Here is a 22,986-nt window from a genome sequence, read left to right on the forward strand (position 1 = left end):
AGAGGCAGCCCCTCCCACCATTCCCACGCGCTGCCGCTCCCTCCGTCACCCTGGGAGCGGCAGCGCACGGCCCGACGACGGAGTGCGCCTGCACGCGCAGGCGCACTCTGTCATCGGATCGCCGCTTCCACAGCCTCCTTTTGAGCCGGAGAGCTTAAAAGCGAGCTCTTCGGCTTAAAAGAGGGCTGCAGAAGCGGCGCCGGCACCCCCGGAAACGCCCTGGGGGCGGAGCGTCATGACGTCACAATGTGATGTCACGACGCCCTGCCCCCGGGGCGTTTCCTTTGCCGCCCCGGGTACCGCGGAGCCTTACTCCGCCACTGGAGGCAGACGGACACTGTTCATTTACTTCACGGAGCTTTTCAGATGGAGGGAGAGCCGCGGAGAGGGAAAGGAGAGCCACTCGGTGCCTTCCTCTCACCCCCATGGCGCTGGTTCTCCATCAAGCATCCGGACGCCAAACTTCCTCGAATGCGTATTTGCGGAATCCGTGAGTGGCGCTGGCACCCCTGGGTGAATCACCCCACCTCTGTGGGTGGATCAGCCGGCCCCCGAGTACGCGTCATATTTGCCGCTCCGGGTACCCCAGCAGCTTCCTCCGCCAGTGGCCAGGGCTGTGCAAGCCTTTGGGAGGCAGAGACGTGAGAGGGCATCAGAGGAGGGAGGGAGGGAAAGAGGGGCAGAAGCCCGTGTTGCCCATGGCAACCCTGACCATCTTTCAAGGCACCCCAGGGTGCCACGGAACACTGGTTGAAAACCACTGACTTAGGGATCATGCCTTGCTATATCTCACATGTGGGCAATTGTCCAAGGGCTCCCTTCCAGTGGCAAACATGAGCAATGAATGTAAACCTTACCTTTGCATAGCATACTTAGCTTCTGCAAAGATGGACTCACCCACCCTTTCCTATCCAGACAAGCCAGGGCCAGATACAGAGGTCTGGAAGATCATATTTGGACCCCAGGCCTAAGGTTTCCCACCACACGTCCTAACACATTCCCAATGATTTCAGAATCCAATTTGGTCTGAGTGATCTCTTCTGGTTTTTGTTTGGGGTTTTAGGTTTTGGGGAATTACCATATATACTTGAGTATAAGCCTAGTTTTTCAGCACATTTTTTGTGCTGAAAAAGCTGCCCTCGGCTTATACTTGAGTGAGGCGGGCGGTGGGGGCGGCGAGAAAGAAGCCCTTTCTCTCCGCTTGTGCTGCCACCCGCTCTCCCCAGTCAACCATTCCTTAAGAAGCGTACAAGAACGGCGGTTCTTTACTCTCCCCAGGCAGCTTGTTCCATTCCTGAACTGCTCGCATAAATGCAAACTTGCCAAAGGAGGAAGAGGAAGGAGCAGCCCAAAGGGCTGCTTTCGGGCTGCTCGTTCCTCCTCCTCCTCCACAGCGGCAAAGGTGAACCAGCTTATACTCGAGTCAATAAGCTTTCCCAGGTTTTTGTAGGAAAATTAGGTGCCTCGGTTTATATTCGGGTCGGCTTATATTCGGGTATATACGGTAGCTTAGTTTGTCAAGTCCAGGTATGGATCGGCCAAGGAGTGTTGGGCTCAGCTCTTCCATCGCTAGCTGACCGTTGTGAATAAATGGCCAAATAATTAGGGAGAGGGACAGATCCCTAATCGATCCGTCAGCACCTCTTTCTCTCCAGTTTAACTGGTTGAGGGAAAGTGGCCAGAAGGAATACAACCATAAGAGCAGAGAGACAAAGCAACACCATTCAAATCTCTTAATGAAATTGTGTAGGGTAAAAAGACATTGAGAATATATGGAGCCAACAAAGGATAATTCATCAGGAATAATAATGATGATGATGATGATGATGATGATGATAATAATAATAATAATAATAATAATAATAATAATAATAATAATAATAATAAAAAGCCCAAACATTCTGGAATGTGATTATTGCCAAAAGTATTTTCTCTTTATCATTATGGGAATAGGACGGGGTGTGTGCGAAGGGGGGAAGGACATGTGCTGATGAAGATGCCATGGGTTTGCCTCAGTTCCAGCCAAGGTCCCAGTGATTTTAATGGGAGATTTTCACCACAGCCCTATTATTCAGAATGACAGCAAGTCCCATAACACTCATAAGATTGCAGCTTTTGTAAGCTGCTTTGAGTTTACCTTTCCCTGAAAAAAACAATAAATATAATAAAGTAAATTAATTAAAAAGAACCACATAATTAACTGGCCTGCACTCCATTTTCCTTAATTTTGACTGGATCTTCCCCCAAACATTTTGAAGATGAACAGTACCTGGCTCCAGCTTCCAGCAAACCATTCCACTTTCCCCAAACATGGCCCATTGTCACAGGGTGTGGTCTCTGCTGGTCTGTTGTGTCCACAGCCCTCCAGTGGCAAACTGCTGATGTGGTTGGTCATGCATATGACGGAGCGTGTCCGGACACCAGAGCCACATTCGGCTGAGCACTGTCATTGTGGGAGACAACAAAGACATCCATTAGCCCAGCTACTGCTTTATTGAAAGCAGTTGTGAAATGCTTGGAAGGTGACTTGAGGGCTCTCTGGCACAAGAAGGGACACAAATCCAGATCAGGTTCTGACAGCAGGAAATCCACATCCTGCAATCAGAATGTATATTCAAAGAGGAATCTTGGTATGGAAGAGGGGAAAGGGCAAAATGGAAAGAGAGAGAGAAGACAGGGAGATGTTTCCAATGTGTCATCTGTCACTTATTCATGAAGCTTAGAAATCTGCTCTAGATAATGATGATGAGGATAAGTAAAAATTGACAGGGTGCTAAATTCTATGCAAGATAGCATAATATGTTGATGGGTAACCTTCTGGGCAAATGAATTGAGGTTTCCATCAAAAATGATCAAAAATGCTTGATAGTGATACTCTAGACAGTGTTATAGTACTCACAGTGTGGGCCAGAGATCTAACTACCTTCATGCGGGGGAACCACGTGGAGAGTCTGGCCGCATTAGATAGTTCTTGATCAAGGGCAGCGTCCCTAGCAAGAATCCAGTTGCGAATTTTGTCTTTGTCCCATGAGGATAGGGCGGCAATTTGAATAGTCAGGATTCTAGTAATCTCCGGCCCCGGCCCTGCTCCCATGGTGGACTCTACCTCTTCCCAAATCTGAGCGACTCTATCTGCAAAAATCTTTGCAAAATAATTGCAGGAGATCATGTGGCTCGTACTGGGCCCTGATGGAGCAGGTGGTTCCGCTAAATTGCAAATCACCTGAAAGAGTCTCCTGCTGCTGTTTTCTGCAGATGCAATAGAGGCGGTGAAGAAAGTCACTACCACCACTTTGTAGGCTCGACATTGAGCTCTAACCCGTGTCCTGTCAGCTTCAGAATGAGTTATCTGCCACTGGCGCTCTAGCCGTCTCAGCGATTGTTTCATTCATATTACTTGCTGAGGTTCTCCAGGAACTGTGTTCTGTTCTAAGTAAGCTGATCCAACGGATCACATTTCAAATTAGATGCCAACGAAAAAGATACCGACTTGCCCCACTCCGTGCTGTGAGATTTCAGCGCAGATTAACTGCTTGCAAAGGATATTCAGGGGCTTCAGCAGCAGACTTGGAGCCAGGATATTGTTGGGCTCTTGAGCTTTACTTCCATCTTTTAAAATTAAAACAAAGACATTTCTCTGCGAAAACCAGACACCCAACAGCATGCTTAAGCTTCTTGAAAACATCTGGGTGACATCATAAAAGCAGCAGAGGAGCCTTGCTGGCTCAGACCAAAGAGGCTTGTGTAGGCCAGCCATGGGCTCAGCAGGCAAGACTTAAGAGCCTCGGGCTGCAGACTTTCCTGCTGTGGACAGCCAGGGCAGGTGTCACGCTCTGAGCTTGTTGCTGGAAATCATGAAACCATGGAGCCCGAGAAACATGAGCCCCCCAAGAAGAACCTCCTGTAGCCCCCTGGACGCTCATGGGTGTCTTCACCTGAGGAACCGAGGGCCCACTGCATAGGGTCACCATACACCTGGTATTTGGTATTTGGCTCAAGAACTTTTGTGTCTGGATTTTCACTTTTTGAAATATGGCAGCCCCACCCACCACTGCAGGACCCAGCCAGCTCAGGGAGTGTACCATGGAAGAGGCTGGGGAGCGGAGTGGGAGTGGCCATGTTCAGGCCAGAGGGGTGGCTCTTTAGAACGCCCTAAGTCACAAGGGGGTGGAGCCAGAGAGAAGTCGGTTGCATACACACCACACACTTAAAACACACTTCTGCCTCCAAAGAATCCTAGGAGCTGTAATTTGTTAAGAGTGCTGGGGATCTTAGCTCTGTGAGGGGTAAACTACAGTTCTCAGGATTCTTTGAAGGGGTGTGTGTGTCTCAAATTGGTTTAAATGCATGGTGTATATCAGGGGTCAGCAATCTTTTTTAGCCATGGGCCAGTCCACCACTCCTCAGACCATGTGGGGGGCCGGACTATATTTTTGGGGAGGAAATGAATGAATTCCTCTGCCCCACAAATAACCCAGAGATGCATTTTAAACGAAAGGACACATTCTACTCATGTAGATTCCCGGACCATCCACGGGCTGGATTGAGAAGGCGATTGGGCCGCATCTGGCCCTTGGGCCTTAGGTTGTCTACCCCTGGTGTATATGTATAATTTTTCTGACACTTTTGCCCCCACCTTTCTTCCAAAGAGTTCAGGGCAGCATGGATGGTTCCCCTACTCGTGCCCTTGTAGGGAATCCAGAGCACAGAGCATCCAGTGGGTGCGCTCATCATTACTCCATGTGAGCAGCAAGTTTGCAGTCTGGGTTTTAGCAACTGCTGTGCTAAAAGTTCTTAGACTTGAAATAGTGGGAGCAGCACCACTTGTAATTGTACAGCAACAGGGAATTCTCTTACTATGGGTGGTGGGAGGGTGGGGATTTGGTTCAGTTCACATCTCATAGAATCATACAGTTGGAAGGGACCCTGAAGATCATCCAGCCCAACCCCCTGCAATGCAGGAACAGGGATCAAACCTGCAACCTTGGTGCTCTCACTCTAACCACTGGGCCATCTGAGCTAATGTGGACCTGCCTACTTCGCACTTCCCAAAGCAAGGCACAAATCATAGCCTTCCCTAAAATACACAGACCACTGAATTTTCTTGTAAAGTTGTGCAACCAAAAATTTGTACAAAAAGGAAGATGTATATGAGTCTCACAGCAGGTTTATTGGGTGATTTCAAATAAGTAAACAGCACAAAGGGGTGAATGTCTTTCTTTTCAAGTACCCCTGCCCTGATCCAAATCTCTCTCTCTCTCTCTCTCTCTCTCTCTCTCTCTCTCACACACACACACACACACACACACACTGAGCAAACATACAGCTGCTTTTAAAGGAGTTTTGATCATGGATCTCCCATGGGACCTTGACTGTAATGCAATCGTATTTCTGTGGGTACGTGTGTTTGAAAGAAGTAACCTTAAATTCCAAATTCCAAAGGTAATAATGACAGAACAGCTAGTGAATTGTACCCAACACAGTAGCAAACATTTGGAAATGGTTAATATGAAAAGTGCACCCAGTGTTTCTCTTGTTGTACATAGAAGCATGCATTGCATAAAAACAGATCTCACCCCACTTCCACACACATATAAAGGCACCCAGGTCTTCCATTTCTCTGCTTCAACATAAATTAATGCAATAATTCTTTCTTTAAAAAACTATACAAAATTCACAACCTATCCTTTGGGCATTCAGCAAAAAAAATTCTAAAAGCATTCTCCAGCATAAAAATAAATAAACGAAGACATATTTTTAAACTTGTGTGGGAACAAATAGTACATTCAGTGAGAGGGGAGAAAGGAAAATGAACTCGTAGCTGATCTGTATGTTCAAGCGGGTGGATTTGCACCAATCCTGGATCTAATCCAGAACGCTTTAGTCAGCTTATTTATATTTCGCTGTCTTGGAGAATAATTCTTTTTCTTTTATGCACATGAGATATCACTCCAATAAATTTCTAAAGAGACATTCATCTCTGTGTAAAAGAAAATAAGCAAACACACTGAAAAATACTTCGTGATTATAAATTAAAAATGAGTCTCTATTACAAGAAGATCCTTTGAGCCTTTGCCCTGACAAACAAGCTTTGAGGAGCGGGGAGATTCTGGCAGGGCTCCACAACTGCCAGGAAAGAGGTAAGAACCATCATAAAAGGATTGGATTGGAATCCCTTCCCTTCTCCCCCACAGACAGGAGCACCTACTCATCAGATCCCCATGTGCAACCCAAATTGCAGTGTAATCCCCACCCCCAGAGCTGGTGCACTGCAGAGGCATTTTGGTGCCTGGGAGGAAGACATCTTATTCCAGGTCCAGCTAGCCTGTGCCAGGACAGACTCACCTGTGGCCCCACAGCAGAACAGATGCCAACTCCTGCCAGCCGCAGACACAATGGCAAATGGACAAGGGTGACGCCAGAAACACCCATAGGCCATTCCTGACCTACACTGGCCGGAGGCAGTTCTCTAGGGCCTTGGCTGAGGTGTTCTTTCTAAACTGGGGGTGTCAAGGTTTGAACCCAGGTGTCGTGAGTCCCAAAGAGGTGACTTGAAGAGGCATAGTGGAGGGGCTGGTTGGACCCAGACACAGGGTGGGGGAGCTGCCTGCTGCCGACTGTGGAGAGGGGACCCAGAAGGTTGGGTGAGGGTGTGCTGGGGCCTTGAGAGAGAGAGCAGTCACCCCAGGAGGGAGTGACAGTCAAGGAGCCAGATTCCAGGGAGGGTCCCAGTGGGGTAGCCTCCCAGCCTCTTTCCCCTCTTACATTTCTCCAAAGAGCCCACCTCACGTCTGGCTCCGTGCCAGCCTTGCCTTGGATCCCAGTGCCCCCTCTAGCGCTGCCAGAGCCCACTCCTGGCCCGTCCTCTCAGAAGAAGTTGGGTGCTCACTTTTGCCTCCTCCCCATTCCCACACTGAAATTCTGCTTCTCCTCTTCCCACACAATGGGACCCAAGGGGGAAGCGCACATCTTTGCTTGCTTAGCATCTGTTCAGTCTCTGAACCCCATTTTATTGAGGTGATGTACTAATTTGAGCATTAAAGCATTGGGACAGAAAACATACTCCAGAGTTTCAGATCTTTATCCAGCGAAAGCCAGGGAACTGAGACATGATGCATGCAAAATATGTGCCTCGCCACTAAGCTTGAGCTGGAAGATGACCATTACAAGCCTTACCCGGTCGCTCCATTCTGTAAGAAACCAGCTTTTTGCACAAGGCCCCATGTCGCAGTTCTCAATATCATTTGGGCGCAGCTTCATGTTACATTCTTCATCATCAACGACATCTCCAAGATTGCTGACACACTTCACATCTCGTGTCTTCTGACCCACTCCACATGGCACGGAGCACTGAAACAAGAAAGATCTCTGGGTCGGGCAGGCACACACACACACAGGGATTGCATGCATTTATTCATTTTGATTGCATTTCACTTCATTTGTACCCTGCCCTTCCTCCAAAGGCGTCCAGGGCAGCAAACACCATAAAGAAGTACAATTCAATTAAAAATGACCAAAAATAAAACAGAATTTTGCTGAGGTTTTGATAAAAATCAGTTTGCTAAGAGGAAAAAATAAGAAGCTAAGGTAACTTCACATGTGACCAGACCTGTGTAAATCAAAGGTCTTCATCTGCCATGTTTGGCAACAAGAGCCTATTTTCACACAGTGCTCCGGATTGTGGTTAGTGCATTTTTAGAAAGATAGTTCAAATCACATATTATGAAAATCTTCCCAAGTTATGAGACTTCAGCAATGCAGCAAGCTAAAAATGTCTTTGTGGGAATGATTTCAAGGGATGTTGAAGTCATACAGAATACTAAATGGAGCAAAGCAACACTTTCTGAAGTCAAGACAAACTTTTTGCTGCATTCTGAAATCTGCTGGGTTTCTGAATTTCTGATTTCAAATGTGAATGTCAAATTTTGACATCAAAATTGAATACTGAGCCTTTGTGATTGAAATTAGACATAGAAAACTGATACTTTGGATTGGAGGAGTGCAAATATAACAATGACCTCATCCCTTTCATTATTCCCACTTCCCCTGCCCAGCTTACCAGTGTGTGTGTGTGTGTGTGTGTGTTGATTAATGCAGTGGAATATTTTTGAGCTTGCTAAAATTAAAATTAAAAAATGCAACCTTCCCCTTCCAGAATTCAAGATCAAAGGCATCTCCATTCATGCTTTTTTAATGATGGAGGAATGTGGCCACTGAACATACAATTTTAGGCCATGTGTTTGCTTTTAAGATCAGGAGGATACTTGCAAAATTGGGGACCTCCTTAGATTCCAGAAAGATCATGTAAATCAAGATGCTGTACCTCTATAATGCCCTCACCTTTTAAAGTACCGTAGTTTAAAAAGAATACTTATTTCCCAAATGAAAGGCTTTCATTTTTAGCCTGGCCTTTGGTTTGGATTCAGTTTGACCCTTATGTTTCCTTCCCCTTATGGTTTTGATTTATGGGCTATGGGTAGTGCTCTGGTCTAAACCAGTGTTTTTCAACCACTGTTCCGTGGCACACTAGTGTGCTGCAAGATGTTGCCTGGTGTGCCGTGGGAAAAATTGAAAAATTCAAGAGAATTACTTTATATATAGTCAATATAGGCACAGAGTTAATTTTTTTAACATTTTCTAATGGTGGTGTGCCTCGTGATTTTTTTCATGAAACAAGTGTGCCTTTGCCCAAAAAAGGTTGAAAAACACTGGTCTAAACCACAGAGCCTAGGGCTTGCCGATCTGAAGGTCAGCAGTTCGAATCCCTGCAACCGGTGTGAGATCCCGTTGTTTGGTCCCAGCTCCTGCCAACCTAGCAGTTCGAAAGCACACCAGTGCAAGTAGGTAAATAGGTACCGCTCCGGTGGGAAAGTAAACAGCGTTTCCATGCGCTGCTCTGGTTCACCATAAGTGGCTTAGTCATGCTGGCCACATGACTCAGAAGCCGTAAGCTTGGCCAATAAACTGAGATGAGCGCCGCAACCCTAGAGTTGTCCACAACTGGACCTAACGGTCAGGGGTCCCTTTACCTTTACCTTTACTAAAATGAGGCTGCATTTTAAATTGTATTTTAACCCATATTTTAACCCGCATTTTAATTAACTGTTTTTCTTTTTCTTTTACATTTTATTGTAATTTTATTGGTGTTAGCTGCCTTGAGCCCAGTTCTGGCCGGGGAGGGCGGGGTATAAATAAAAATTTATTATTATTATTATTATTATTATTATTATTATTATTATTATTATTATTATATTGTTTGAGGCTAAATTGATTGCACAGTTGTTATATGGTGCCTAATTAGGTCCCTCCGCCAACTGTACACCACTAGAATAGGTACAATCCAAATTCTTAAGATCTGCTCTACAAGTGCCTAAACACGTCTCAAATGCTACTATACGTCTTGAAACTGGATCCATAAGAATCGAGGCCAGAGTGGGGCTCGCCACTCTTAATTACTGGTTGAGACTATCTTTCTTCCCTTGCTCCCCTGACTATCAAGGACGATTTCCAATCGACATGGAAACGAGCAGTGAAAAATATAATAGCTAGTATAATTAGTATCTAATAATTATAATAATAATAATAATAATAATAATAATAATAATAATAATAATAATAGATAATAGATAATAATTAGTATCTAGGCATCAACACACAGATTTTCCTTGACATGGGGCATTAACAAGCTAAAAAAACCCAAAACATTAAACAGCATGTGGAAGACACAGAACACCAAGCAGACCTAACGGGGTCCCCAAAATTTCTAATCAGTGAAGCCAGAAGATGCCTCACCTCCCAAATGCCAGCCTTGAAATCTCAAAACAGTGAAGGGCTTTCACCTTGGCCCGTTGTCAGGCCCTCCCCTCAGCCATTCAAGAAGGCCGTTATAGGAAGACACCATACGAGGAGAGGAAATGCCCATGTGGTTCTGGCAAGCAGGAAACAACATGCCTTTTTCCATTGCCAGTACTATGTAGACATACGAGCCAGGTTTATCCCACCTATCCTACATAAATTCCCAGGATGTACAGAAAAACTCAACATCTCCCTACTACTCCAGGATGAAAAGCCAGATGTTACATATTCAGTTGCTAGATTTTGCGCTGTCATGATGGATATTCGCCAAAGGATGGTTTGTGCTACAAACCAGTCCTAAACTGAAGGCCCATATTGCAAGACCATTATTCCCCTAAGCTCCACCCCTTATAGTTGTTTTAATTGTGTGTCTTTTAGTCCTTATCTGTTTCAATTATCAGTTATTACTCATCAATTATTTGTGTTTGATCTCGTACTCTATTCACATGTTTTATCCTATGCTTGTTTCTTTGTTCCTATTTGCTTTAACAATTACCTGTCTAAATCCTAACTGCTATTTTATTCATATGTTCCTCTTATGCTGGTCTGTGACCGCAATAAAGTTGTGTGTGTGTGTGTGTGTGCGTGCGCGCACGTGCTTGCAGGGCTGTTTTACTGCATTGCAATGAAGTAAGGAATTGGTGGCTGTGGCAGTGATTGTATAAACCTGCCCTGCCAGGCAAAGAAATATCTGGGACCAAAATACTATTTTCTATTAAGTCATTGTTGCAAATTGGATGGAATGCAGATTATGTTTTACAGTTGAAGCACATTTTTAATTGTGAACACTAATATAACATTTGGAGCTATCCAACAAATGGCCTGAGATTTTGATGTTGAAAGTCTCTACTCCGTCCCACGTAGGTGCACGGAAGATGAGGAAGTTTAGGGGGCCACAGCACAATGGTCTTGGACCTCTCCATCAGCATTTCCAATGGTCTCAGCAAGAAGAAGAAGAAGTTTGGATTTGCTATCCCGCTTTATCACTACCCGAAGGAGTCTCAAAGCGGCTAACATTATTCTTTCCCTTCCTCCTCCACAACAAACACTCTGTGAGGTGAGTGGGGCTGAGAGACTTCAGAGAAGTGTGACTAGCCCAAGGTCATCCAGCAGCTGCATGTGGAGCAGCGGAGACGCAAACCCGGTTCACCAGATTATGAGTCTACCGCTCTCAGCCACTACACCACACTGGCAGGTTCTGATGAGAACATAAGGAAAGCCCTGATGGATCAGGCTGAAGGCAAGGGTGGGGAATCTTAGGCCAGAGGGCCAAAGGCACCCCCCCCAAAACCTTTCTATACCCTCAGGACTCTTCCCTGGCCCTGCTTTGCAGCTCCCATGAGGGTTTCTGCCCGGCTCCAATATGTCCCTGAACTCTCTTAATGCTTCTTGTTTTCCTGGATGGAGGGCAGAGCAGGGTGTGCAATGTGGTCCTCAGGTTGAGAAAAAGCTCTCCACCTCTGCTTTCAGTTATATACTTTTCCCTTAAAGAGCATCCACGTTCCCCAAGCTCACAGCAGTGGCTTTCCTGCTAGACTCTTCTACCTGCCCTTTGGTAAAACATTCGGACAACTTCCACATTATGGGTGACATCCAGTGTTTCGGTTCCATGAATGGAAGGACGTTCTGGTTGAGGAAGGAGAGTTGTGAAAGGAGCCCTTCCACAAACAGAGTGAGAACACTGGATGTTCCCCAATGTTGCAGGATCAGGGCTGGGGCAATGTCAACTGCAGCCACTGCTCCTGAAAGGTAAGCCTGTTGGGGGGGGGTGTTGTGTGCTGTGAATCATTCCTGTTTACCGATGTCCATTCTGTCCGAATTTGCCATTCGCTGCAGATCTTCAGCTGGCACGTACTTGTGGTCTCTGGTTTCTCCAGGTGGTGGCAGCGGTGTGGCTGGACCGTCAGGGTGCGGTTGGCATAGATCTGCCGGCACAGGACTTGGCGGTGCTGCATCCCGAGGCCGCAGGTCTTGCTGCATTCTGACCACTCCCCTATATCCCAGCTAAGAAATGCAGGAAGGAAGAAGAGATGGGGGTCATTCTATATCGGGGTGGGGAGCCTCAAGCCTGGTGGTGTTGGTAGGGAAATGTGGCCCTCTATACCTCTCTGCCTGGCCCCTGTGACTCTCCCCAGGCCATGCCTTCCCCAGCTCCACCCTCCACTGGCCTTGCTTCACACCCTCCTTGGGATATGAGGGGGGCTCGAGTGTGCGTAGAACCTAGCCCACTGTACAAAGACAATATTTGCCTCCACTGCCCCACCCACTTTTGCCCCTGGCCCCACTCACCACTAGGATGTGGCCCCCAGAAGGGAATGTGGCCCTCATGCTGGAAAAGAAAAAGTTTAGCACCCCATCTATCTATGTGCTGGACAGAAAAAGTTTTTGAGCTCAGCCATTGTCCTAGCCCAGTGGTTCTCCAACATTTTTCTCTGGGCCACACTTTCAGAATAAAAAATTGCTTGTGCCACACTGTGTTTTAACTGTATGTGTGGATGTGGCCCAAATCAATGTACAGGGAGTGAAGCAGCATATATTATATTTGATTGGTGAAATTGGCACTGTTGTTGTTGTTCAGTCGTTCAGTCGTGTCCGACTCTTCGTGACCCCATGGACCAGAGCACGCCAGGCACACCTATCCTTCACTGCCTCTCGCAGTTTGGCCAAACTCATGTTAGTAGCTTCAAGAACACTGTCCAACCATCTCATCCTCTGTCGTCCCCTTCTCCTTGTGCCCTCCATCTTTCCCAACATCAGGGTCTTTTCTAGGGATTCTTCTCTTCTCATGAGGTGGCCAAAGTACTGGAGCCTCAACTTCAGGATCTGTCCTTCTAGTGAGTACTCAGGGCTGATTTCTTTGAGAATGGATAGGTTTGATCTTCTTGCAGTCCATGGGACTCTCAAGAGTCTCCTCCAGCACCATAATTCAAAAGCATCAATTCTTCGGCGATCAGCCTTCTTTATGGTCCAGCTCTCACTTCCGTACATTACTACTGGGAAAACCATAGCTTTAACTATACGGACTTTTGTCGGCAAGGTGATGTCTTTGCTTTTTAAGATGCTGTCTAGGTTTGTCATTGCTTTTCTCCCAAGAAGCAGGCGTCTTCTGATTTCGTGACTGCTGTCACCATCTGCATTGATCATGGAACCCAAGAAAGTGAAATCTCTCACTGCCTCCATTTCTTCCCCTTCTATTTGCCAGGAGGTGATGGGACCAGTGGCCATGATCTTAGTTTTTTTGATGTTGAGCTTCAGACCATATTTTGCGCTCTCTTCTTTCACCCTCATTAAAAGGTTCTTCAATTCTTCCTCACTTTCTGCCATCAAGGTAGTATCATCAGCATATCTGAGGTTGTTGATATTTTTTCCGGCAATCTTAATTCCGGTTGGGGATTCATCCAGTCCAGCCTTTCGCATGATGTATTCTGCATATAAGTTAAATAAGCAGGGAGACAATATACAGCCTTGTCGTACTCCTTTCCCAATTTTGAACCAATCAGTTGTTCCATATCCAGTTCTAACTGTAGCTTCTTGTCCCACATAGAGATTTCTCAGGAGGCAAATGAGGTGATCCGGCACTCCCATTTCTTTAAGAACTTGCCATAGTTTGCTGTGGTCGACACAGTCAAATGCTTTTGCATAATCAATGAAGCAGAAGTAGATGTTTTTCTGGAACTCTCTGGCTTTCTCCATAATCCAGCGCATGTTTGCAATTTGGTCTCTGGTTCCTCTGCCCCTTCGAAATCCAGCTTGCACTTCTGGGAGTTCTCGGTCCACATACTGCTTAAGCCTGCCTTGTAGAATTTTAAGCATAACCTTGCTAGCGTGTGAAATGAGTGCAATTGTGCGGTAGTTGGAGCATTCTTTGGCACTGCCCTTCTTTGGGATTGGGATGTAGACTGATCTTCTCCAATCCTCTGGCCACTGCTGAGTTTTCCAAACTTGCTGGCATATTGAGTGCAGCACCTTAACAGCATCCTCTTTTAAAATTTTAAATAGTTCAGCTGGAATATCATCACTTCCACTGGCCTTGTTGTTAGCAAGGCTTTCTAAGGCCCATTTGACTTCACTCTCCAGGATGTCTGGCTCAAGGTCAGCAACCACATTTCCTGGGGTGTATGAGACCTCCATATCTTTCTGGTATAATTCCTCTGTGTATTCTTGCCACCTCTTCTTGATGTCTTCTGCTTCTGTTAGGTCCTTTCCACTTTTGTCCTTAATTGTGGTAATCTTTGTACGAAATGTTCCTTTCATATCTCCAATTTTCTTGAATAAATCTCTGGTTTTTCCCATTCTGTTATTTTCCTCTATTTCTTTGCATTGCTCGTTTAGAAAGGCCCTCTTGTCTCTCCTTGCTATTCTTTGGAAATCTGCATTCAATTTCCTGTATCTTTCACGATCTCCTTCGCATTTTGCTTGTCTTCTCTCCCCCGCTATTTGTAAGGCCTCATTGGTCAGCCACTTTGCTTTCTTGCATTTCTTTTTCATTGGGATGGTTTTCGTTGCTGTCTCCTGTATAATGTTACGAGCCTCCATCCACAGTTCTTCAGGTACTCTATCCACCAAATCTAAATCCTTGAACCTGTTCTTCACTTCAACTGTGTATTCATAAGGAATTTGATTTAGATTGAATCTTACTGGCCCAGTGGTTTTTCCTACTTTCTTCAGTTTAAGCTGGAATTTTGCTATAAGAAGCTGATGATCTGAGCCACAGTCAGCTCCAGGTCTTGTTTTTGCTGAGTGTATAGAGCTTCTCCATCTTTGGCTGCAGAGAATATAATCAATCTGATTTCGATGTTGCCCATCTGGTGATGTCCATGTGTAGAGTCGTCTCTTGTGTTGTTGGAAAAGAGTGTTTGTGATGACCAGCTTGTTCTCTTGACAGAACTCTATTAGCCTTTGCCCTGCTTCATTTTGATCTCCAAGGCCAAACTTGCCGGTTGTTCCTTTTATCTCTTGACTTCCTACTTTAGCATTCCAATCCCCTATAATGAGAAGAACATCCTTCTTTGGTGTCATTTCTATAAGGTGTTGTAAGTCTTCATAGAATTGATCAATTTCGGTTTCTTCAGCACTGGAAGTTGGTGCATAAACTTGGATTACTGTGATGTTAAAAGGACTGCCTTGGATTCGTATCGAGATCATTCTATCATTTTTGAAGTTGCATCCCAGTACAGCTTTCGCCACTCTTTTGTTGACTATGAGGGCCACTCCATTTCTTTTACGGGATTCCTGCCCACAGTAGTAGATATGATAGTCATCCGAACTGAATTCGCCCATTCCTGTCCATTTTAGTTCACTGATGCCTAGGATGTCAATGTTTATTCTTGCCATCTCATTTTTTACCACATCCAGCTTACCAAGGTTCATGGTTCTTACATTCCAGGTTCCTATGCAATACTTTTCTTTACAGCATTGGACTTTCCTTTCGCTTCCAGGCATATCCGCAACTGAGCGTCCTTTCGGCTTTGGCCCAGCCGCTTCATCAGCTCTGGATCTACTTGTACTTGTCCTCCGCTCTTCCCCAGTAGCAAGTTGGACGCCTTCCGACCTGAGGGGCTCATCTTCCAGCGTCATATCTTTTATATGCCTGTTGTCTTTGTCCATGGAGTTTTCTTGGCAGGGATACTGGAGCGGCTTGCCAGTTCCTTCTCCAGGTGGATCACGTTTGGTCCAAACTCTCCGCTATGACCTGTCCATCTTGACCTGTCCATAGCTTGCCTGAGTAATTCAAGCCCCTTCGCCACGACAAGGCAGTGATCCAAGAAGGCACTGTTACAGGTGTTACATTTGTAACATCTTTAAGTGTGGCAACACCTACACTTTGGAATGCCCTGCCTATTGGTATCAAGCAGGAGCCTTCACAATACTCTCTTCAGAGCCTGCTAAAAACAATACAGTGGCACCTTGGGATACATGTGCTTCAGGTTACAGACTCCGCTAACCCAGAAGTAACGCTTCAGGTTAAGAACTTTGCTTCAGGATAAGAACAGAAATCGTGCTCTGGCGGTGCAGCGGCAGCGGGAGGCCCCATTAGCTAAAGTGGTGCTTCAGGTTAAGAACAGACCTCCGGAACGAATTAAGTTCTTAACCCGAGGTACCACTGTATTGATTACACAAACCTACTCGGATGTTAAGAAAGTCTTAATATGGACTTAAATTATTCTTGTTGATTTTCTAAGTGATAATGTTATCTTTTTCATAAACTGATTTAAAATCAAGTGTGGCATAAATTTTATGAAATAAATAAATAATATTTTTGACTGTTTTATTGTCTTGAGAGGTAACGGAGTGCACCAAAGTGACCACCCCAGGGCCAGAGCCTGGGCAGTGGGGACGGAGGTCCTGGACTGCCCAGACAACAAGACTAGTCTCTCAGCCTCGCTGATGTGGTCCAAAGGAAAGCAGAGTAATACAAACCCTGATTTAACCGTACAAGTAATAAGCATCATCCTCTTACAAGGCTGGGCATGGGAAGGTGTTGCAGGCTTCCTCTTCCGGGGTGGGCTTGGTGCTGGTGTCACAGTAACTCTCAGACACCTCCTCATGGCTATTTCGGTTGACGCAGCGGAAGACAGGATACTGTGAGCCTGGGGTGCAAAGCAAGGAAGGAAAAGAAAGAAGCAGTGGGGAGAAATCTCAGGGTCGTATGTTGGGTGAAAGATTCCTGTATTGCCCTGGACTAGACGAGATGACCCTTCTGGTCCCATTCAACTCTACAATTTTATGATTTATTTACTAATAGACTGACATAGTCGAGCCTTTGGCCTAATTCACATGCTGCTTCTTATGTTCTTTAAGGTAAAGGTGCCCCTGACCATTAGGTCCAGTTGCGGTCGACTCTGGGGTTGCGGCACTCATCTCGCTTTACAGGCCGAGGGAGCCGGCGTTTGTCCGCAGACAGCTTCCGGGTCCTGTGGCCAGCATGACTAAGCCGCTTCTGGCAAACCAGAGCAGCGCACGGAAACCCCGTTTACCTTCCTGCCAGAGCGGTACCTATTTATCTACTTGCACTTGACGTGCTTTTGAACTGCTAGGTGGGCAGGAGCTGGGACCGAACAACGGGAGCTCACCCCGTCGTGGGGATTCAAAGTGCTGACCTTCCGATCGGCAAGCCCTAGGCTCTGTGGTTTAGACCACAGCGCCACCCGCATCCCTCTCTTATGTTCTTAAAGGTGACCAAAAAAATGATAGCAGTCAGTTCTTCCCTATACACCTAACAGCGGCTTTTTTTGTTTTTAAACCAGCTTTTATTGGCCAATGAAAATAAACAAAAAGGGAAGGCAAATGGACTTTGCACTGGGCAAAACATTCTTGATCTTTGCCATGCTCTTGACTATCAGCCCCATCACTATGCCAATCGTGATTTTGCTTACGAAGTTTGTTGTCCTGAACTATGCTGCAGCTTTGTTATGGCCCGTGGCTAAAGCAAAATGCATTTGGAAATGAATCACAGAACAAAGGGGGATTAGCTTCCTCCGCCTTGGAAATGTTTCCTAAACCCTTAGGATTGAGCTGTCCATATCATGTCAAAGAGCTGATCATGGTCGTCGCCGTCGCCGCCCCCCCCCCCAAACTCAGGAGGGGAGTTTTGCAATTTCTCTTTGTGGGCCCTGGAATAAATCCCTTTCTGAATTCAAACCAGAGAGGCACCTCTGTCTTGCCAATTTCTCCAGGGCTAAAACTTGGACCAAGTTGGATAATCTTCCTAGTCAAAATATGACATACGGGTGGACTTGCGCCAACTCTGAAGTGTATTTTGATAACAAGACCGCAGCTCTCTTGAGGCAAGAAGGAATCTGCAGCACAGCGTTCCCATTAGCATGCCAGCCCGCTCAGCAAAGAGCTGAGTCAGTCAGGCTTCTGTGGTGCGCAGGCTACTGGGCTGCAGCACTTCCCACAGGTTTGTGGGAACAAAATGGAAAAGGGGCAGCAGCACCCCATGGCATCCTAAGGGAGGTCCTGGGACATCAGCAGGTGCCTGTTTCCCAAGGCCATGAAGGCTCCAGCTTGGAAGAGGGCTGCTCTTCAGCAACGAAGAAGCATTGACTGGAAAACTGTTTAGACACTGGAGGCTCCACCTCACTCCAAGATTGGCCCTGAATATGAAGAACTTAAGAAGAGCCTTTAGCTGGATCAGGCCAATGGCCCATTTAGTCCAGCCTCCTGTTCTCACAGTGGCCGCCCAGATGCTTGGGGAAACTGGCAAGCGGGAGCTGAGCACTCGAGCCCTCTCCCCTCCTGTGGTTTCCAGCTACTGTAGCCCAGGTGTAGAGCATCTGCCTCACAAAAAGAAGGTCTCAGGTTCAATCCCCAGCATCTCCAGGTAGGATTGGGAGAGACTCCTGCCTGAAATCCAGGAAAGCCACCGCCAGTCAGTGTAGACCACATGGAGCTAGATGGACCAATGTTCTGACTCAGCATAAGGCACCTGCCAATGTTCCTAACCATGGCCAGTAGCCATTGAAACCATGCATTTGTTCTCTGTGTCCTTCAGCTGTTCTTACACATTACAATTTTTCACTTGGTTGTGCTATTTATTTTTTCAGCTCGCACTTAATTTCCATATGTTAAGGTATCATGTTGCACATCTTGTTTTAGACATGCTTTAAATATTCCTGACAACCCATTTTATATGTTAAAATATTTCACTTTTATCTTGTTTGGGTCCATGACCACATAATGAAGAGATTTGATTTGGCAAAGCAGCACATCCAGAAGGCACTTTGTTTTAATTCATCTTGGACTTAAATGTTGCAGAGTTCAGGGGGGAATAAAACACCTTGGCTGTCCCGATTACAACTAATGGCTGCTTGGCAGTCAGAAAGAGGGGGAAAGAGGCGGGTTTGCTCATAAATGACATGAAAATGAAAGTTTCTGCCAAAATGGAATGAATTCAGTGGTGTTTTCAACCGGGAAAGCTTTCAGCATCACATATGCTAATTTACAATAATTTCACTTCCAGAGGCATTTTTCTTCTCCTTGTAGGATTTGCAGGATATGTGTAACTTTTGGTACAGGGTGGAGTTTGCTCCTCCCCCCCACAAATGGGCCCACAAACATGAGAGACATAATTACAAGCATTCGAAGTGTATGAAGTTCACATGTCAGGGTCAGGCTGTAGCTCAGGGCAAGAGCAAATGCTTTGGCTGCAGAAGGTCCCAGGTTCCATCTGCAGCCCCTCCAAGGCAGGGCTGGGAAATGCTACTGCCTGAAATGCAGGAGGGCCATTGCCAGTCGCTGCAGATGGTCTGACTTAGAACTAGGCAGCTTCCTACAAAAGCCTAAATTGCACCAATATTGTTTTCAGGCAGCAGATGTTTAGCACTTAATGCTGAGGGTCCCTACCAAAGAGCGATCAGAAGGAGTCCCACAGTGGCGGTGTTTCCGCACTAAATGCCCTATTCCTATGATGGATGCCATTTTCCCCACGGAGAAAATACCCTGAAATAATGCTCCTTCTAGGGCATTGTGGAGGGAACATGATGGCTACCAGTTGGCAGCCGCTAAGAGGAGATGCCCCTCACTGTTGTTAACATTAAAAGAAAGAGGGGGGAATCTCTGCTGCCATCCTGCTGCCACCCTACTGCCAGGGTCAGCCAGCCCCCACAGATCATTTATACCCTTGAAAAGGACCAAAATGTGCTCCCACTTGGCTTCCGCTTCCGCTCTGCCTTAATGGAGGCAGATCCCCACGACAGCAGGAGATCACTGGCAAAGGAAAAACAAGGATGCTTGAGGGTAATTATCCTTGCAAGTTCCCCCCAGGGACAGGGGGGTGGGCTTCACTCGCAGTTCGTCTCAGTACCTGGCTCTCGCTCCGGAATGGAATGCAGGAAGCAGGGAGGTGCTGAATACAAAGGCAGGTTCTCCTGTTAATTGGAGTTTAATTGGACTAAAGTACAGGTGCATGCTAGAAGTGATGAGATCACAAACTGTGGAACAAAAACAACTGCAAGGTCTTTAAGGTTTGAACTTGAGAGAAGACTTCATTTGGTGCAAAAAGACAGTGTGGGGGGAGGGGACCCCACGGCTTATTTATATAAAGTATTCTTCTCTGCATTTATGATTCGGCAACCCTCCCTTGAATATTAGTTCAAATTATATTTGTACAAACGAGGGTGGAAGAAACTGGATTATAGATATGGAATAGAGCATTAAACGGAAATGTGTGTGTTAAAAAGCTCTATTTTACAAAAGGTTTATGATGGAAACTTAGAGCTGACTCTTCCTCATCCTTTATTATTTACAGAGTGAACTGAATAACGCTAAACAGACTTGAAATTAAATGTAACTGGACCAGCTTCCCCTTCCCTGGATTTTAACTTGCTTCTCTCCATTGCTCCTGCAAGTGACATTTCCTCCTCCTATGAATGCATCCTGTCTTTGCCTTGAGTTGATGTGCTTTATAGCTCTTTACAAGCAGACACTGGCTATGTTTGCTTTTCCCTTGGTTAGAGACAAAGACATCACAGTTACTAAGTTCTTCCCGGACTCCAAATTTTGCCTTTGGCAGACCAGGATCCCCCAGGGTAGAATATATGTGTCAACTGTCCACACACTCCAGACCGCCTACCTTTCCCACACGTGGCGGAGCATTCAGTCATTCCAACTTGCTTCCAGTTGTGCTCTCGGCTGCGTCTTGCTGGCTGACCAGCAGGCACCTGGTTGTCTGGCTGGTGAGAGGGAAACCTTCCTGGCTGGATCACCGGAAAGGTCCCCACAGGCTGCCCCATGTGAGTGTCTGTCTCCCCGTGCAAATCCTTCTCCTCATAATTCACTGTCTCTGTCACATCCAACTGGCCATTGAATGGCTCCCCTGGGGGAATGGAGACAATAACTGCTTAAAATAATAGTCGTTCCTATCGACCACGAGCCATTCCAAATGCAGTAAGGCAAAATCCCCATGACAAGCTGGGATGTTTATGCAAGTCCAGAAGCAAGTTTTAACAGGAAAACACAACATTTGCTCATATATACAAAGGCTGTATGGTTCTTTTGGAACAAGGAACCTCATTTGTCACAAAGCAGAAAACTGATGAGCTCTCTTACTGGTATCACGATTGATTAATTAGAAGATCATTGCATGGGGGGGGGAATATAGAGGCTGTTTACCAGTGGGGATATCTCTGTTCATGCATTTGGAGATTTGATGGCTGTTCCAATGATGGCCTGAATAATGGGTCATACCCAATGGAGTCATACTCAAAATGAACCTATTGAAATCAATGGACTTCAGCAACTATTTTTGCAACAAAACAGCATGATCTTAACTAGATATATCTAAGCTTTCAGAGTTTTGTAGAATCATAGAGGGTCGGAAGAGACCCCAAGGCCCATCTAGTCCAACTCCCTGTAATATAGTTTGGTTCAGAGGTGCTGACTTGTGCCCCAAATTGAGGGGGGCCAGTTGTGTGTGTGCACAGCATAACGTCATGACATCACGCGTGCCATCACATGCACGAGGTGCCAAGCACACATCTTGGGGAGGAGGCTCCCTCAACATGGTGGGAAGGGGCTTGGCCCCCTGCCTACAAATATTGTTCAACCCCATAAAGATGGCACCTATGGTTTGGTTGAATAAGAGATGGCAAGTTACGCTTTCAGAATAAAACAGACATCTTACCTGGCCGTCGATGAAGAGGCACCTGAGGGCTGATGACATTGGGCCCTGGAATGATGTACTCATAATGTATACCTGGGTTGGGCTGCTGATGAATCATCTAAGACAGAAACGAATCAAATGAATGCCTGGGCAGATAGGGGGCTTAAGCTTCTCCACAGCAGACATATCAACTAGAGACATTTCTCAGACCCCAGATTCAGAGATAGGAGACTTGGGGGCTTGTAGTTATTGCCTCAAATAAAAAGTGAGCATTGGGACCCCTGAATTCTTCTGCAGCTGAGATGGAAATGAAAGCCAACCTTCTTTTCAATTTTTAAAACACCCTTCATCACAATAGATACTTAAGTCATTTACAAACCATTATATGAAACAGAACACAATCTGCAACAATAAAAATATTGTTCAATTATTAATACAACAAACATTTTGATGAACATAGCAGCAGTCTGTTGTAACAACAGTACTAAAACCTTGACTAAGACAATTGATTTCTATCCCACACCAGGCTGAACAAATATGTCAATGGAAACCCAGGCATCTCCAGTTCCAAGAGGATGGAGTTCCACAGTTGGGGAGCTGCTACAAAGAAGGTCCAGCCTTGTGTCACTGCACAGCAAGGGCCATTCACTGGTGGGATGGCCAGAAGGTTCCCCTGGTGATCTCAGGGGGGAGGCGGGGAGAAACATCTCAGCAAAATAGCTAGGTAGGCTAAATGGAAGTGATAAGCCCCGGCATTCTCTTCTGGGTACAGCTATAAAGCTTAGCAGGTGGTCTGCTTTCAGTCACCATTTCTAAGCCTCACAGGATTGTGGTGAGGATCAAATGGGATAACTGCCACCCTGAGCTCCTTCGAGGACAGGAATTTGATCAACAATAACCCTGCTCAAATTCAGTGGTACTTCTGCATGCGCATGCAAGTCTAATAAGACTGCAAAGCAGTGTTTCCCCCCAAAATTCAGTGGTTTGCATACTACTAACTATCAAGGGTGGTTCTTCTAGGTTAGAGAGAGAGAGAGAGAGAGAGAACAAAATGGACTTGCAGTTAACTGAAGTGGTATTATTATGCCTAATATTTGCAGCTTACATAGACATCCAAGATTTCATTTGTTGGGCCATCTGCTAGAAAGGATTCCCCTGCAGTACTTGAGATTTCATTGGGGCGTTTGTAGGTGAACATTGTTCCTCCTCCCTCATATCGCCCAGGTCGATCAATTGCCCAGTTCCCATTGATAATAGACCGCCCTGATCGACTCCGCAGTGCTGTAAGAAACAAGGGGGGAGAAGGCATGTGTTAGGTTATATAAATATGTATTTATGATATATAAATGTTCATATTGACACAGCAATGTCCACAACAATAAAACCTGAGCACAAATTCTGTAACTGTTTGGTGGCAGAACATGTGCTGTATCTGCAAAGTGTCACGGGTTCCATCCTCGGTATCTCCAGACTCCAGGTGAGGTTGGGAATGACTCCTGCATGAAATCCTGGAGAGCCGCTGCCAG

At 46.0% G+C, this 22,986-nt stretch overlaps 1 protein-coding gene across 3 annotated transcripts in view; it reads right to left on the reverse strand.

Annotated features, from left to right (window-relative positions):
• The window catches only part of THSD4 (thrombospondin type 1 domain containing 4), a 319,132-nt gene that overhangs the window by 13,405 nt on the left and 282,741 nt on the right, over positions 1-22,986 (reverse strand). For all 3 annotated transcript variants that reach the window (XM_033168041.1, XM_033168042.1, XM_033168043.1), the window contains 7 exons: positions 22,566-22,741; positions 21,482-21,578; positions 20,432-20,674; positions 16,316-16,445; positions 11,655-11,859; positions 7,177-7,350; positions 2,270-2,443 (listed from right to left, as the gene is read on the reverse strand). In XM_033168041.1, coding sequence (XP_033023932.1) covers positions 2,270-2,443; positions 7,177-7,350; positions 11,655-11,859; positions 16,316-16,445; positions 20,432-20,674; positions 21,482-21,578; positions 22,566-22,741 — 1,199 coding nt within the window. The remainder of the gene's footprint in view (positions 1-2,269; positions 2,444-7,176; positions 7,351-11,654; positions 11,860-16,315; positions 16,446-20,431; positions 20,675-21,481; positions 21,579-22,565; positions 22,742-22,986) is intronic.

Source organism: Lacerta agilis, chromosome 13 (assembly GCF_009819535.1).
Source record: "Lacerta agilis isolate rLacAgi1 chromosome 13, rLacAgi1.pri, whole genome shotgun sequence".
NCBI lineage: Eukaryota > Metazoa > Chordata > Lepidosauria > Squamata > Lacertidae > Lacerta > Lacerta agilis.